General features: G+C 49.0%; 1 protein-coding gene across 1 annotated transcript in view; it reads left to right on the top strand.

Moving 5' to 3' along the window:
• The window catches only part of EOGT (EGF domain specific O-linked N-acetylglucosamine transferase), a 37,022-nt gene extending 20,678 nt beyond the window's left edge, over positions 1-16,344 (top strand). The window contains exons 8-15 of the mRNA XM_081106374.1: positions 303-395; positions 743-814; positions 946-1,032; positions 1,684-1,752; positions 7,994-8,055; positions 11,087-11,206; positions 15,201-15,303; positions 15,862-16,344. Coding sequence (XP_080962500.1) covers positions 303-395; positions 743-814; positions 946-1,032; positions 1,684-1,752; positions 7,994-8,055; positions 11,087-11,206; positions 15,201-15,303; positions 15,862-16,008 — 753 coding nt within the window. The 3' untranslated portion in view covers positions 16,009-16,344. The remainder of the gene's footprint in view (positions 1-302; positions 396-742; positions 815-945; positions 1,033-1,683; positions 1,753-7,993; positions 8,056-11,086; positions 11,207-15,200; positions 15,304-15,861) is intronic.
• Positions 16,345-16,884: the final 540 nt, after the last annotated feature.

A 16,884-nucleotide genomic window follows, 5' to 3' on the forward strand; every position in this document is an offset into this window, starting at 1 on the left:
CCCCTTCTGGGGATGTGCCCGCAGCCAAGGTACATGCCCTTGACCAGAATCAAACCTGGGACTCTTCAGTCCACAGGCCGACGCTCTACCCACTGAGCCAAACTGGTCAGGGCTGTGGTGATTCTTTTTGATGACAGTACATCAATGAGGCCCACGGTGGAAGCTGGTTTTCTTACCTGGACTTCATAGCTTGCTTAGGATCGTTCCTTCTTCACACTCAGGCCAGTGCTGGTGTGTTTTACATTCTCGGAGAGCCACATTGAGCGATTTATTGCCCTGACTTATTTTGTTTCCTCTTTCAGAGCACCTATGGCTACGGGGACCTCTTCTCTGACACGTGGAAGGCATTTACGGATTATGACGTGATTCACCTGAAAACCTATGACTCCAAAAGGGTACTGGAAACCGCCGAAATGTCTATGTTACTTGTCATTGCAGTGACTCACTCATCACGTATATGCCGAATATGGGTTTCTAGTAGCTATTACCATTGATTTCTTACTTTTTAGTTTCCTTTTTGGTAACTGGAATCCTCATTGTTAAACTCTGTAGCTTTTAAAACATTTTTTCATAGCTTTTCCAAAAACACAGATTTCACTTGAATGAAATAGTTTGCTATTCAAAAATATTTTAATGTAAAATAGAGGTTAGTTAAAATTTATTTTCTGTAATTGTAAGTGCTGTTTTGGTCTGAAGGGTACACATTGTCTCTTCTGACCTTTTAAAATGTCTTTATCGTCAGGTGTGTTTTAAAGAAGCGATTTTTTCCCTGCTCCCCCGGATGAGATATGGGCTCTTCTATAACACCCCTCTGGTAAGAATGTTATCTGTTGTGAACATTCATATTTATACAACTTATTCTTGATCTATTTTAAGATAACATTTGTATATAACTTGAGGACCTCTGAAATATTCATTGTCATATGAACTATTCTTTTATTTTAGATTTCTGGCTGCCACAGCACCGGGCTGTTCCGGGCGTTTTCCCAGCATGTGCTACACAGACTGAACGTCACACAGGAGGGACCCAAGGTAATGGGTCCACAGCAGGTCCTAGAGGAATGCCGCTTCGCTCAAAGCCATTTCCTTATACCGTTGATAAGATGCCTAGGAACTTCATTAGCCTGTGGTAACATTGGTTTTGTTATGTGTCATGTAGCTTTAAGATGATAAGTGAGGACTTACTGCGTTTTGGGTTCTGGGTGGGCTTGACTTTTACCCTGAATAAAAAACCAATGCCACCTTTGCAGAAAAGAAATATACTCAGAAGACGTTTTGTGTGCTAGTTTCTGAACCTGAGTGTTAGAAATCAGATGTCTACAATTTATGAAAGATAAACTAGGGAGAGTGGACGAATGTACTTTCTCCTCTTTCTCTTCCTTTTTCCATATTTCCCCATAGAGCCCAAATCCCCAGCTGAGCCACACAGCTTCTGCTAAAAAATCTACCCACCCATCCACACAGAAGTGTAATGAACTGGTTTGTCTTCTGTGGCCGAAGGAGATGCATTTTTTATTCCCTGAGAGAACTGTGAAGGAATTAGGCTTAAATTTTTTTTAAAAAGTTCCATAAATGTGTCCTTATTGCGTTTCATCTCTTTGTGAAAATCACATTTTAGGTTTAGGTGTTCACTCACCTGTCCAGACACAGACAGCATTATTTGGCCTTGCCTTCTGATTACAGGATGGAAAAATCAGAGTCACCATTCTTGCGCGGAGCACAGAGTACCGGAAAATACTCAACCAAAATGAGGTGAGTGTGGGGCATGCATTTTGAACGTCACCACATTGAACTTAACTTCCTCTAACTAGTGTGTTTTATTTTTCACATTGCATTCACTGTTTTGATTGAACTTATTAGCCTTTAGAAAAGTTTGATGGCTACGCCCAGTTCATTTATTGGATTTTTACTGAACGGCGCCAAACCACTTGTTAGACTTCCACACTCATTTCAACTGTATCAACTCACAGACTGTATTTCACCTCGCCTGAGGCTATGCCTGCAGTAGCATGGCTGCAGATGTATGCACAGCAGTGAGATTTGCTCCCCAAACATGCACTGAGCACCTGCCATGTGCTGGATTCTGGTTCTGGTTCTGGGTCAGGTGAGAAACAGGGGAGGACTAGGTTACAGCCCCCGCTTTCTGTAGTTCATTCCTCAGTCTTGGGGAACGGGGGCGATGACTGCTCTAGCCGCTTCCTGCCAAGAGGGGACAGTGAGTCCGGAAGAGTGCAAGAAAGCACAAGAAATATGCTTAGAATACTTGAATACTAGGACAGGACAAGCGAATATCACAACCAGGAAAGGAAAACATTGTTTATGTTCACTCAGTAGCAAGTTAAGACAGGTAACTCAGGTTTCTACAGGCTGGTCCGTATCCTGGTCAGTATCCTAAGCAGTCCTCTTTCGAGATGCCTGTCTTCTCTTCTTGGCCAGGTGGGGTCCGTCGTCCTGTTTTATTGAAAGGGGACTCACTAGCGGGACGTCACAGGGTCCCTCCCGCCTAGGTTGTAGCTGACCTCACTGTGGCTTTTCCCAAGTCTAGAGGCCAGATAAAGCAGCACCGGGAGGCTGCACACATTTTATGGTGTCGAATGTTTTTGCAGAATGCTTAAGCGTCCAGACGGCTCCACTGGAGCTTGCTCTCGGGCAACTGATGAGACCTCATCCCGAGTTAAGTTGTTTCATGACACAGTCATCCTTTCAGTCTTGCCTTAGACTGAGTTCTCCGTGAAGCATGTAATTCCGAAGGCCTCGCACCTTTCCCGTCTTTCCTGGCTATGCCTGGTGGGAGCACCGTCCAGCAACACTGGTGTTTCCCGTTAGTCTCTGGGTCGTCCCATTCAAAGGCACAGTTCCTGGGACTCAGGACCCGGGGTATGTGGTAAAAGGCTTCTTCTAAGTCTAGCACTGTAAACAGCGACGGCCTCAGATGAGGTGGTAAACACAGAAAAAGGATCTGGCACCACCAGACGTCTGTCCTCTGCAGTGTGATGGCTCTCAAATCCCATACAAAGCGATCCTCTCCGTCCCGGGCTCCTGCCGTGGCCGCTAGTGTTCCACGGGGATCGACGGGGTCGCGTTCACTGGCCCTCAGGCTCGCAGGGCTCTCTGAAGGGTATCGTCCATCTCAAGTGTGGATGTGAGTGCCTGGACGAAGCTGTGCTCTTCAGCGCTGAGCTCTTGCTGGCCGCGGTCAGCCCAGCCTCCATGGTCACCTTTTGTAGACTTTGTTCAGGGGTTTCTGGTTCAAGGTTGTCTTAGGACTGTAACAGCACCTTGGAGGGCGCGGGCTTGATCTTTTTCTGGTGAGAAAGTCACTTGGGCATTTAATTTTGTCAGTGGATCTCATCCTGACAGGGAATGGGGCATTGGGGCGCACACGGAAGGCTGTGTCATAAAGGTTTCCCGATGTGATGTGAGTGCCCGGAGGAAGGGCCTGGGGGTGCTCCCCCAGCTGTGGTAGCCATGGTTTTAGGGGAGAGGGCCTTGTCTGGCATTTAGGACAGAATATCTAGCCACCGTGTCTATTGGAAAGTCTGCGCATCTCCTTCCCACAGCAGTTGTCACCCAGGGAAATGTCCAGGTCATAGGATCTCGGGGCCGCCCAGGGCCTGTCATGCCTGGTCGTTACCCTCTTGTTTCACATGCATGTTGTTGCTGCCCTAAAGGGGCAGCCCTCGCAGTTGGGGCTCCAGGCCTGGCCCTCGGGTGTTTGCCGGCTCCAGCCAGCGCCTTGCTGGGCCTGAGGGATGCTGGCGGGTGCCGAGCTGAGCAGCTTGCTGTCTCATGTCAGCCTGTGAGTGCAAACACCCTGTCTGGGAAGGGGACGGTGCTCCTGGTTTGGGCCCCTTTATAAAACCCTGGTGCCAGGTGTCTACTTTTTCAGGGCCCAGATAGCGCACCTCGGGGACCCTGCGCTATGGCCCTTCTCGTCCTCCCGCGTCTGTGTGGATCTCGGGTGCCTGCGTGGAGCTCGGGTGCCTGCGTGGAGCTTGGGTGTCTGTGTGGAGCTCGGGTGCCTGCGTGGAGCTTGGCAGCAGTGAGCCAGGCAGGGGCCAGGGCCAGGGGCCGAGGCGGTGCCCAGCCCGCGCTGGCCGAGCGCGCTGCCTGCTATGGTGTCCACCTGGTGGCTCCTCACAGCCCCTTCTTGTGGACACTCAATTGCCTGAATCGTGCCTCCACTGAGATTTGAACATATGTACAGTAATACTTAGTGTTTCAAGATAGCAACTAGAATTATTTCATTTGTCAAATCTTCCCATGTAATTTTAGTATGTTAAGTAGGCCAAATTAGTTTAAAACTTCTCTTTTATAGGGAGAGAGAACAAATGTTTGAGGCATTATAGGGAATAACCCAAAGCCATTTCCAGGTTAAAAAAAGTCTCCTTTAAAAACCTGGACCCCGGGAATACTGTCAAACATGACCAAAAAGATCATATATCACTGTGACACAATATTAAATTACCTGTTTACTCAAAGTGACAATAAAAGACCTCAGACTGTCGGTAGCTTAGGGTAAGGGCTAACATCTCACTCGCAAGGTGATTCATTTGGGGCTCCCGTTTCTGAAGGACTGCAGAGCTTCAGGCTGAGTGAGATGCTTCTCAGCGGGGGACGGGGACATGTGTGCACACACACAGACACAGAGACACACCTACAGTCACAGACACACACACACAGACACAGAGACACACCTACAGTCACAGACACACAGACACAGAGACACACCTACAGTCACAGACACAGAGACACACCTACAGTCACAGACACACACACACACAGACACAGAGACACACCTACAGTCACAGACACACACAGACACAGAGACACACCTACAGTCACAGACACACACACACACAGACACAGAGACACACCTACAGTCACAGACACACACAGACACAGAGACACACCTACAGTCACGGACACACAGACACACACACAGTCACATACAGATATGCATACAGTCACAGACACAGAGACAGTCACACACACAGTCACAAACACAGAGACACACAGACACAGTGACACAGATAGATACAAACACAGTCACACACAGGCACACATACAGTCACAGAGACAAACATACAGCCACATACATAGACACACATACAGTCACACACAGACACACACACAGACACACAGTGATGCAGCTAGACACACAGACACACACAGAAACACACATACACTCACACACACACTCACTGCTGCCCAGCAGGACCAGCACGCACAAAGTGGGAGGCCAACCTGGGTGGCCACGCACGTGCTCGCTCGGGGCGGTGGCGGGGGGCTGCTGCGGTGCTACCCTGCCCGCGTGGTCGGCTGGAGGTGGCTGCAGAGCCTCACCTTCACAGACGCTGGCGCAGACACCTGCCGGTGGAGGCTCTTGGGGAGGACAGCCCGCAGGGCTGGGGACGCAGCCCCCTCGGCTCCCTAGAGCCCCTCAGAGCCCCCCAAGGGCAGGGCTCTGAACCGCAGGCCTGACAGGCGTTAGACGACCAGGGGACGCCCACTGCTTCTTTTCCCGAAAGTGACACTAGAAAGTAGCACGGAGGAGGCAAGCGTCGGGGCAGACAGCCTCCAGCGCCACCTCCTGGGTCTAGGGCCTCAGGCAGGCGGCCACAGGCCACAGTCCCTTCCTGCCACCCAAGCCGTCACCGAGCGGGGCCGCCGCCTGAACGGTCACCAAGCGGGGCCGCCGCCTGGACGGTCACCGAGCGGGGCCGCCGCCTGGACGGTCACCGAGCGGGGCCTCCTGAATGGTCACCGAGCGGGGCCTCCTGAATGGTCACCGAGCGGGGCCGCCGCCTGGACGGTCACCGAGCGGGGCCGCCGCCTGAATGGTCACCGAGCGGGGCCGCCGCCTGCCGCCGCCTGGACGGTCACCGAGCGGGGCCGCCGCCTGGACGGTCACCGAGCGGGGCCGCCGCCTGGACGGTCACCGAGCGGGGCCGCCGCCTGAACGGTCACCGAGCGGGGCCGCCTGAATGGTCACCGAGAGGGGCCGCCGCCTGAATGGTCACCGAATGGAGCCGTCACCCACACAGAAGCCAATGCTATGATGTCGGCTGTGGAGAAAATGGAGGCTTTTTGGCAGATCTTTGGGCGAGGAGACGGGAGGCGAGGCTCAGGTCTGAGTTCTTGACCCAGGCCAGGTGGGTTTTTGGGGGTGTCAGCACCGATTCTTCCTGGAAAATGGACTTTTGCTTCTGAAAGGTCCCCGAGTTCAGGTTCCGGGCATGTGGACCCTTGGAACGGTGCCGTGGGGACAGTGAAGGGTTCACGCGTGTTCTGGAGAGCCGCCCACTCCAGGCTTAAACTTTGGATCTGGGACTTGTGAGACCTGGGAAAGGATGTGCAGGGCTGCGCAGTCCGTCCTGCGTTGAGCCTCCGGGGCATCACGTACAGGCGCACAGAGCAGTCAGGCTCTGGGGAGGAGTGAATGTGGTTGGAGACCTACACCTAAGCTGAGAAGGGCCAGCACAATGTAAGGGCATAGTCATCGAGGCTTTGTAACCGTCGGTGTGCATCTGTGTGCCACAGGCACGGGACACAGGACACAGGACAAAGGGCACAGGGCACAAGACACAGGACACAGGACACAGATACGGGGCACAGGACACAGGACATAGGGTACAGGACACAGTGCACAGGGTGCAGGCACAGGGCACAGGGCATAGGACACAGGCACAGGACACAGGGCACAGGACACAGGACACAGGCACAGGACACAGGGCACAGGACACAGACACAGATACAGGGCACAGGACACAGACACAGGACACAGATACAGGGCACAGGACACAGGACACAGGCACAGGGCACAGGACACAGATACAGGGCACAGGACATAGGACACAGGCACAGGGCATAGGACACAGGGCACAGGACACAGGACACAGGCACAGGACACAGGCACAGGACACAGATACAGGGCACAGGACACAGGACACAGGCACAGGGCACAGGACACAGACACAGGACACAGATACAGGGCACAGGACACAGGACACAGGGCACAGGACACAGGCACAGGACACAGGACACAGGCACAGGACACAGGGCACAGGACACAGACACAGATACAGGGCACAGGACACAGGCACAGGACACAGGGCACAGGACACAGGACACAGGACACAGGCACAGGACACAGATACAGGGCACAGGACACAGGACACAGGCACAGGGCACAGGACACAGACACAGGACACAGATACGGGGCACAGGACACAGGACATAGGGTACAGGACACAGTGCACAGGGTGCAGGCACAGGGCACAGGGCATAGGACACAGATACAGGCAGAGGACACAGGACACAGACACAGGACACAGATACGGGACACAGGGCACAGGACACAGGACACAGACACAGGGCTTAAGCCACAGGCGCGGGCATTTGTGAAGAGCTGGGAGTCACAGTGTTGGGTTAAGGTGGCCTAATTCTCAGGGACATAGAAACCCTGGCTTTGATTTTACTAGTAGGTTAATTTGCTTTCTTACCTTCTGTTTGCTAAAAGAACAATTGTTTTTCTGTGTAGAAATATTGAAAATGTTTTTCTGCCAAGAATTCAGTATTTCCAGAGGATGAGGTCCAATGCACTAATGGTTTGTCTGAAATGAGAAAATGGATAGAAAGAAATTTCTTAACATAATGTCTGGAACCAGTAAGGGCCCAGGAACTACGGGCTGAAACTGGGGGGAAAAACTAGCAAATGGTAGTAGTGAGAGCTGGCACGCAGCCAGCCTCCCTCCGAGCCCTCTGACCCGAACGGGTCCGAGCAGCCTCAGAACCAGCCACTGTGAACTCAGGGAGGTCACGTGTCCAGGGGCGCAGCCCGCACGGGAACTCAGTGAACGTTAGAGCAATAGACCTGAGGCTGTTTAGTACCGGAAAAATATTTTATACGGGAAAGAAGAAATTGAGGACTCAAATATAAGTAAAACTGGGGAAGGAAAACAAATTTCACATGTTTCCGTTGCTTTCGCAGCTTGTGAACGCACTGAAAACGGTCTCCACATTTGAAGTCCAGATTGTCGATTACAAATATAAGTAAGTGGCCAGCACCCTGGGCAGAGCTGGTGTCTGCTTGGATGCGTCGGGGGGAGAGGAGGGTTTCGGACTGGAGTGCTGGCCTCTAGGCTGGTAGGGGCAGCAGAGGCCAGCAGCGAGTGAGGTGGGCAGGTGAGACGGGCACAGGGCGAGTGCTCTGCGCTGTTCCGGGCCTCATGTTGCTACCTTACTATCTCATTTCTCTTTCTTTCTTTTTAAAAATCTTTATTGTTGAAAGTATTACATAGGCCTCCCTTTTCCCCCCATTAACCTCTTGCAGCCCACTCCCGTCCCCCCCGCCCAAGGCCCTCACCACCACATTGTCTGTGTCCATGGGTTATGAATATATGCAAACAAGTTCATTGGTTGAGCTCTTTCCACCCACTGACCCCACCTTCCCTCTGATGTTCAACAGCCTGTTCATGCTTCTGTGTCTCTGGGTCTATTTTTTTAAAATATATTTTTATTGATTTCAGAGAGGAAAGGAGAGGGAGAGAGAGAGAGAAACATCAATGATGAGAGAGAATCATTGATTGGCTGCCTCCTGTGTACCCCCTACTGGGGATCGAGCCAACAACCTAGGCACGTGCCCTTAGACCGGAATCAAACTTGGGACCCTTCAGGCCACAGGTCAATGCTCTATCCACTGAGCTAAACCAGCCAGGGCACTAGGTTTATTTTTATTCATCAGTTTATGTGGTTCATTAGATTCCCTATATGAGTGAGATCATGTGATATTTCTCTTTCTCTGCCTGGCTTATTTTGCTTAGCATAAGGCTCTCCATGTCCATCCATGCTGTGGTGAATGGTAAAAGTTCTTTTTTATAGCAGCGCAGTATTCCATTGTGTAGATGTACCACAGTTTCTTAATCCACTCATCTGCTGATGGGCACTTAGGCTGTTTCAAAATCTTAGCTATTGTAAATTGTGCTGCTATGAACATAGGGGTGCATATGTCCTTTCTGATTGGTGTTTCTGATTTATTGGGATATATTCCTAGAAGTGGGATTACTGGGTCAAATGGGAGTTCCATTTTTAATTTTTTGAGGAAACTCCATACTGTTTTCCACAGTGGCTGCACCAGCCTGTATTCCCACCAGCAGTGCACGAGGGTTCCTTTTTCTCCGCATCCTCGCCAGCACTTGTCATTTGTTGGTTTGTTGATGTTGGCCATTTGACAGGTTGCGATGGTATCTCATTCAGATTTGCATCTATCGGATGATTAGTGACTTTGAGCATGTTTTCTTATGTCTCTTGGCCTTCTGTGTGTCCACTTTCGAAAAGTGTCAATTTAGGTCCTTTGCCCATTTTTTTGATTGGATTGTTTAACTTCCTTTTGCTAAGTTGTATTAGTTCCCTATAAATTTTGGAGATTAGGCCCTTATCAGCTATAACATTGGCAAATATGTTCTCCCATGCAGTGGGCTTTCTTGTTGTTCTGTTGATGGTTTCTTTTGCTGTGCAGAAGCTTTTTATTTTGATGTAGTCCCATTTGTTTATTTTCTCCTTAGTTTCCATTGTCCTAGGCGCTATATCGGTAAAGATATTTTGCTGCCTGTGGATTCTTCTAAGATTTTTATGGTTTCCCGTCTTACGGTTAAGTCCTTTATCCATTTTGAGTTTATTCTTGTATATGGTATAAGTTGGTGGTCTAGTTTCATTTTTTTGTATGTATCTGTCCAATTTTCCCAACAACATTTATTGAAGAGACTGTTTTGACTGCATTGTATGCTCTTGCCTCCTTTGTCAAAGATTAATTGAGACTAGTAGCTTGGGTCGATTTCTGGGTTCTCTGTTCTTTTCCAGTGATCTATATGCCTGTTCTTATATGAGTACCAGGCTGTTTCGAGCACAGTGGCTTTATAATATAGCTTGATATCTGGTATTGTGATCTCTCCAACTTTGTTCTTCTTTCTGAAGATTGCTGCAGCTATTCCGTTGCTGCCTGTGGGAGCCTGGCCACCCTTTTTGTGCCTCCGCCTCTCCTACCCGTCTCTGTGTGGCCTCCGCTTTCCCTTCTCAGTTGTCAGGGTTCTCTCTAGCGAGTCTTCCATTGATTATTCAGGACGTTTTCTGTATTTTAGCTGTCATTCCAGCTTGGTCCTGGGGGCATGTCCGTGCAGCATCCACTTACTCCGCAGCCATTTTTAATCTCTTGGCATTGCTTTTAGTTCAGAGTTTTGTATCTTTCAGCGTCTTGAATTCAAAGGACACTTTTACAGCCCTAACGTGCGTAAAATTGTGGATTTGTCTGCTGCCAAGGCAAGAAAATGCTCAGTGGTATTGGGACCATTTTAGTTCTTTAGAATAAGTCAGCTCACTCAGGAGGAATCACTTTCCTGCTAAAACTCCTTTATCACCAGAGAATAGTCTTCAGTTTGTGCTGGTGTCCCAGACATCTCTTCAACCTTCCCTAATTTCTCTTTTTCATCGAGAGCAGGCAGATGGGCTAAGAGGGTTGCCTTGCAATGATAACTACCTTGATTTGAATAATGCTTTTTAGTTAGATTATATCTATTTTTTTAAAATATATTTTTATTTTAGAGAGGGAGAGAGATAGAAACATCAATGATGAGAGAGAATCATTGACCAGCTGCCTCCTGCACTCCCCCTACTGGGGATCGAGCCTGCAACCTGGACATGTGCCCTTGACTGGAATCAAACCCAGGACCCTTCAGTCCGCAGGCCAACACTCTATCCACTGAGCCAAACCAGCTAGGGCTGATTATATCTATTTTTACAATTTTGCTTATGGCCTCTGTTATTAGTTTTCCACTCAAGACAGCTATAAAAGTTTCCTTCTAGGATAAATGCATTTAAGTTTTTAAAGAGTGTTTACTTGGGAAAAATGTAAAATTATTGACTCATTAAGTTATTAAATACTGGAGTAAGGCTTGAAATTGGCAAAAAGATCACGGTGGAATGTGAATTAAATCGGGAAAGACACTTGTTTAAAAATTGTTACTATGGGTCATGAGCTCAGCTGGACTTAAGACTTTGTTCTTTCCATCTGTCTTCTGTATGTTCACAGGGAACTTGGGTTTTTAGATCAGCTGAGGATCACCCATAACACGGATATCTTTATTGGAATGCATGGAGCTGGTCTTACCCATTTGCTTTTCCTTCCGGACTGGGCTGCTGTATTTGAACTGTAAGTACTTGGTGCGGTTTTACATTGCCGCGGCTCACGATACTCTTTATGCGTGCCGAGACTTCTGCTCAGCGCACCCAAAGGCTAAGTACTTAATCCTTCCAGGGAAGTCACACCCTATCGGCATTTGGAAAGAAAAAAGACCTAATACTAAAAATGAGAAGGCTGCAGCCTGCCATTTCACTTAGCAAGCAAACCACCCGCTCCTCCCTGTCTCAGCGGAAGATGTGACTCTGGGATTTCTTTTCTTTTTACTATTGTTTTTGATGTTGACTCTGTTATAGATGTCCCCCATTTGCCCTCTTTGCTTCCCTCCACCCTGTTGCCCTGTCCCAGGCCTTCCCCACATTATTGTCTGTGTCCATGGCTATGCACATGTGCATATAAGTTCTTTGGTTAATCTCTTCCCGCCCTGCCCCTTCCCTCTGGGAATCGTCAGTCTGTCCCATGCTTCTGTCTCTGGATCTGTGTTGTTCTTCAGTTTATTGTGTTCATTAGACTCCACGTGCGAGTGAGATCATGTGATACTCGTTTTTCTCTGGTTGACTTATTTCACTTAGCATAACACTCTCCAGGTCCCTCCATGCTGTCTCAAAGGGTAAGGGATTTTTATGGTTTTGTGACTTATATTTAAGTCTTTTATCCACTTTGAGTTTATTCTTGTGTATGGTGTAAGTTGGTGCTCTAGTTGCATTTTTTTTGCATGTATCTGTCCAATTTTCCCAGCACCATTTACTCCATTGTATGCTGTTGCTTCTTTTGCCAAATATATATTTTTTAATTTAAATTCTTTATTGTTTAAAGTATTACATATGTCTCCTTTTCCCCCCCATTGACCTCTCCCCAGCTACTCCCAACCCCCAGCACATGCCCTTATCCCTCTACTATCTGTGTCCATTGGTATTGCTTATATGCATGCATACAAGTGCTTTGGTTGATCTCTTACACACTCCCCCTCCCCTGTCTTCCCTCTGAGATTCGACAGTCTGTTTGATGCTTCTGTGTCTTTGGATCTACTTTTGTTCATTGTATTCCACAAATGAGTGAGGTCATATGATACGTATCTTTCTCCGACTGGCTTATTTCACTTAGCATAATGCTCTCTGGTCCATCCATGCTGTTGCGAAAGGTAAGAGTTCTTTCTTTTTTACAGCAGTGTAGTATTCCATTGTATAGATGTACCACAATTTTTTAATCCACTCATCTGCTGATGGCACTTAGGCTGTTTCCAAATCCTAGCTATTGTAAATTGTGCTGCTATGAAAATATGCATATACCCTTTCTGATGGGGGTTTCTGACTTCTTGGGATATATTCCTAGAAATGGGGTTCCAGTGGTCTTTTGCCAAATATTAATTGACCATATTGCCATGAGTTGAATTCTGGACTCTATTCTGTTCCATTGACCTATATTCCTGTTCTTGTGCCAGTACCAGGCTGTTTTGATTGCAGTGACTGTGTAGTATAACTTGATATTCTGTATTGTGATCCCTCCTACTTTGTTCTTCTTTCTCAAGATTGCTAAAGCTATTCGGTGTCTTTTGGGGTTCTATATACAGTTTTGGAATATTTGTTTTTAATCTGTAAAAGATGCCATTGGTAGTTTAATAGGAACAGGTCTTTTACCTTTTTGGTTAAGAAAAACCTACAGCCAACATTATACTCAATGGGCAAAAACTAAAACCATTTCCCTTAAGATCAGGAACAAGACAGGGATGTCCGCTTTTACCACTCTGATTCAACGTAATATAGGAAGTCCTGTCACAGCAATCAGACAAGAAGACATAAAAGCCATCCAAATTGGAAAGGAGGAAGTAAAACGGTCATTATTCACAGATGACATGATATTATACATAGAAAATCCCAAAAATTCCACCAAAAAACTACTGCATGTAATAAATGAATATGGCAAAGTAGCAGGATACAAAATGAATATCCAGAAATGGGTGGCATTTTTATACACTAATAATGGACTCTTGGAAAGAGAAACTAAAAAAACAGTCCCATTTATTGTTGAATATGGTTTCTTTCTTGGGGTTCACTCCCCTGTGCCTCTCCAACTGGGCGTCGCTGACACTGGGCGTGGTCAGTGTGCTGCGAGAGTAGCTGTGTGTTGCACACCCATGTGCACAGCAGCCCAGATGTGGAAGCCACCCACACGTCCACCAGGGGATGGGTGGGTTACAGAATGTGGGCTGGACATGCAGTGTAATATGACTCATCCTGACAAGGAAGGAAATCTCGTCACATGCCCACATGGCTGGACCTGGAGGACATTATCTGAAGTGAAGTAAGCCAGTCACACGAGGACAGATACTGACTTCACTTACATGAGGTCCCTAGAGGGTCATATTCGCAGAGACAGAAAGTAGGTGGGTGCCAAGGGCTGGGGCCCAGGAGGAGTCAGTGTTAAATCGTGTGCGTTTGAAGCTGGAAGTTCTGGAAGTTGCTTACACAATAATGTGAATGTCCTTACTGCTACTGAACTGCACACCTGAATGGCTAAGGTGATACATTTTATGTATGTGTTTCCTACCACAATTTTTAAAGCATGAGAGTGTGAAAGCCTGTGCATCTCATGAAGAACCAGCTCTAGCACAAGCCCTGCTCCTGCGAGCTCCCATGTGCTCCCTGTTCCCATGTGTTCCCTGCTCCCATGTGCTCCCTGCATCTGCAGGTTCCCTGCTCCCTGTTCCCATGTGTTCCCTGCTCCCATGTGCTCCCTGCATCTGCAGGTTCCCTGCTCCCTGTTCCCATGTGCTCCCTGCTCCCTGCTCCCTGTTCCCATGTGCTCCCTGCTCCCTGCTCCCTGTTCCCATGTGCTCCCTGCTCCCATGTGCTCCCTGCATCTGCTCCCTGCTCCCTGTTCCCATGTGCTCCCTGCTCCCATGTGCTCCCTGCTCCCATTTGCTCCCTGCATCTGCTCCCTGCTCCCTGTTCCCATGTGCTCCCTGCTCCCTGCTCCCTGTTCCCATGTGCTCCCTGCTCCCATGTGCTCCCTGCTCCCATGTGCTCCCTGCTCCCATGTGCTCCCTGCTCCCTGCTCCCATGTGTTCCCTGCTCCTGTGTGCTCCCTGCTCCCTGCTCCCTGCTCCCATGTGTTCCCTGCTCCTGTGTGCTCCCTGCTCCCTGCTTCCTGTTCCCATGTGCTCCCTGCTCCTGCGGGTTCTCTGCTCCTGTGTGCTCCCTGCCTCCCACAGGCTCACTGCTCGCACAGACCTTGAGGGTCAGGGTGGACATTCTGGTCCCTGTGCTCTGCCCCTGCAGCTGGTGTGGAGACATGCCTTTTCTCCCGGGAGAGTTCCACACCCGCCTCATCTGATTGTGTGGTTTCACTATAAAAATGAGCTGACTCACTATTTAAACAGATGACTGTTTAGAAAGAGGTGCCAGGAACTTCCACACCACGCAAGACGTGAAAAATACACACATTAGAGAAACAGCCAGATGATTGTGGATTTGATCTGTCTTCATTTCTCTTAGAGACAGAGGGGGGAGGGGAGGGGAGGGGACGGGAGGAAAGAGAGGGTCACTGAGGCAGCCCAGGCCTTGGACTTGCCCTGGCTTCGCTGGCCCTGTGACCTTGGAAGTGTTACCTGCCCCAAGGCCACGGCCATGCCTGCAGAGACGGGTATTATGAGAATATGGAATTCTTGGTCAGCCCTGTTGATAAAGGTCTGTCTCCATTCCATTCTGTTTTTTAAAAGTTAAGGTAATCTAGTTAAGAGAATATTTTAAAAGTACAGGGTGGGGCAAAAGTAGGTTTACTGTTGTTCATATGGCAATGAATATAATAATTCATAAATGAGAATACAAGAATAAACTGTTTCACGTGCTGACCCCTGTACGCCTGGCTGCCCACTGTAGCCTCCCTCAGTCTTGTTCTCGGTGCACATGACCTTTGCGAGAACCTGTTTGGAGGTGCGTTTTTTCCCAGAGAACTGTGGGCCGGGCACACACTGCAGCCAAGCCTCACGTGTGGCTGCCCGGCCCAGGTACAACTGTGGAGACCAGCGCTGCTACCTGGACCTGGCCCGGCTCCGCGGCGTCCACTACGTCACCTGGCGCCGGCAGAACAAAGTCTTTCCTCAGGACAAGGCAAGTGCAACGGCGAAGCACCCTGCTTTGGCTTTCAGTTCGTGTGAAGTGTGTAGTTATGAATGTGAAAAACTGTCGCTGAGCTTCTAAGGAAAATTGTTCTCTGGAATACTGAGTTGTATCTCATATTTGCAAATCGGAGGAAGAGGGTATTCACTCGGTATCTTTAATGTTAATAAGAAAACTTCATGAAATTTGGGCCTAGAAAGGGCTATTCAATTGCATCTCAGAGGGATCAGTGGACCGGAGACCAGCAGGCCAAATCTGGCCCCCCACCTGTTTTTACAAATAAAGTTTTATTGGGACACAGCGTGCCCTCTGTGTATGTGTTGTCTGGCTGCTTGTGCCCTTCCATGGCAGAGTTGAGTCACCGTGACAGAGGCTGCGGTCCACAGAGCTGAAATATGTGTTCTATGGACTTTACCAAAAACTATTTGCTGACTTCCGAGGGAGAGCGCGAATTAACACAGTTGCTTTGGCCAAAGTAAAGTAATTTTTTCCTGTTCAGTAAACCACATCCTCTGACTTACAGACCTGTGTTTTGGTTTGGTTTTCCAGGGCCACCACCCCACTCTGGGAGAACATCCGAAGTTTACCAACTACTCCTTCGACGTCGAAGAGTTTATGGACCTTGTCCTGCAGGCTGCAGAGCACGTATCGCGACACCCGAAGTGGCCATGGAGGAGCAGACGAGACGAGCTGTGACTGCGGCTGTCTGCAGGGGGCGCCCTCCAGCCCCTCAGCAGGGCAGCCGCTCTGGACTGAAACTGGCCTCAGGGCTCTGCCTGTGGGCTTTACACTGTTTCGTGTGACACTTGTGTCACTGCTCTTTGTCAAGATCCTCTTTTTGTACTGAAATGACTTTTTGAGTTCAAAAACTGGCCATGGCTCGCCGAGGGATTGAGCTTTCTTCTTCGGGGATCCAAGCACTCAACTTTCTCAGCGTCAGAATCTGTAACTGGTTCTGTGGGACACCTCAGGGTGGTTCATTCTAGAGGCTCCACCTGGTTATGATGTCGGAGTAAATTCACCATGGCCTTTATTTGTCATAATTTATTCATAGCACTGCTTGTGGTAGGAAAGGGAAGCATGCAGCACCCACACACACCCACCCCTCACACCCTCACATACACCCACCTACCCACCCACACACTTACACACATGCACCCTCACACCCACACATCCACCCACACACCTACTCACACACACACACACATCCACACATATACCCACACACCTACACACACACACACATCCTCACACACACATACACACACACACCTACTCACACACACACTTACACCTACACTCACACCCACCACTCACACATAGTTACACTCATACACACACCCACACCCCCATGCACTCACATCCCCACTCACATCCACACATACACACACATGCACACCCACACACACCTACTCACACACATACACACACCCATACACCCACTCTCACACACACCTACACACACTCGCACACCCACACTTACACCCCCACATGCACACACACACCCCACACTCCACTCACATTCACACACACACATACACACACTCACACTCACTCACACTCCTTACAGCC

This window comes from Myotis nattereri, assembly GCF_964212035.1.
Source record: "Myotis nattereri genome assembly, chromosome: 14".
NCBI classification, from domain to species: domain Eukaryota; kingdom Metazoa; phylum Chordata; class Mammalia; order Chiroptera; family Vespertilionidae; genus Myotis; species Myotis nattereri.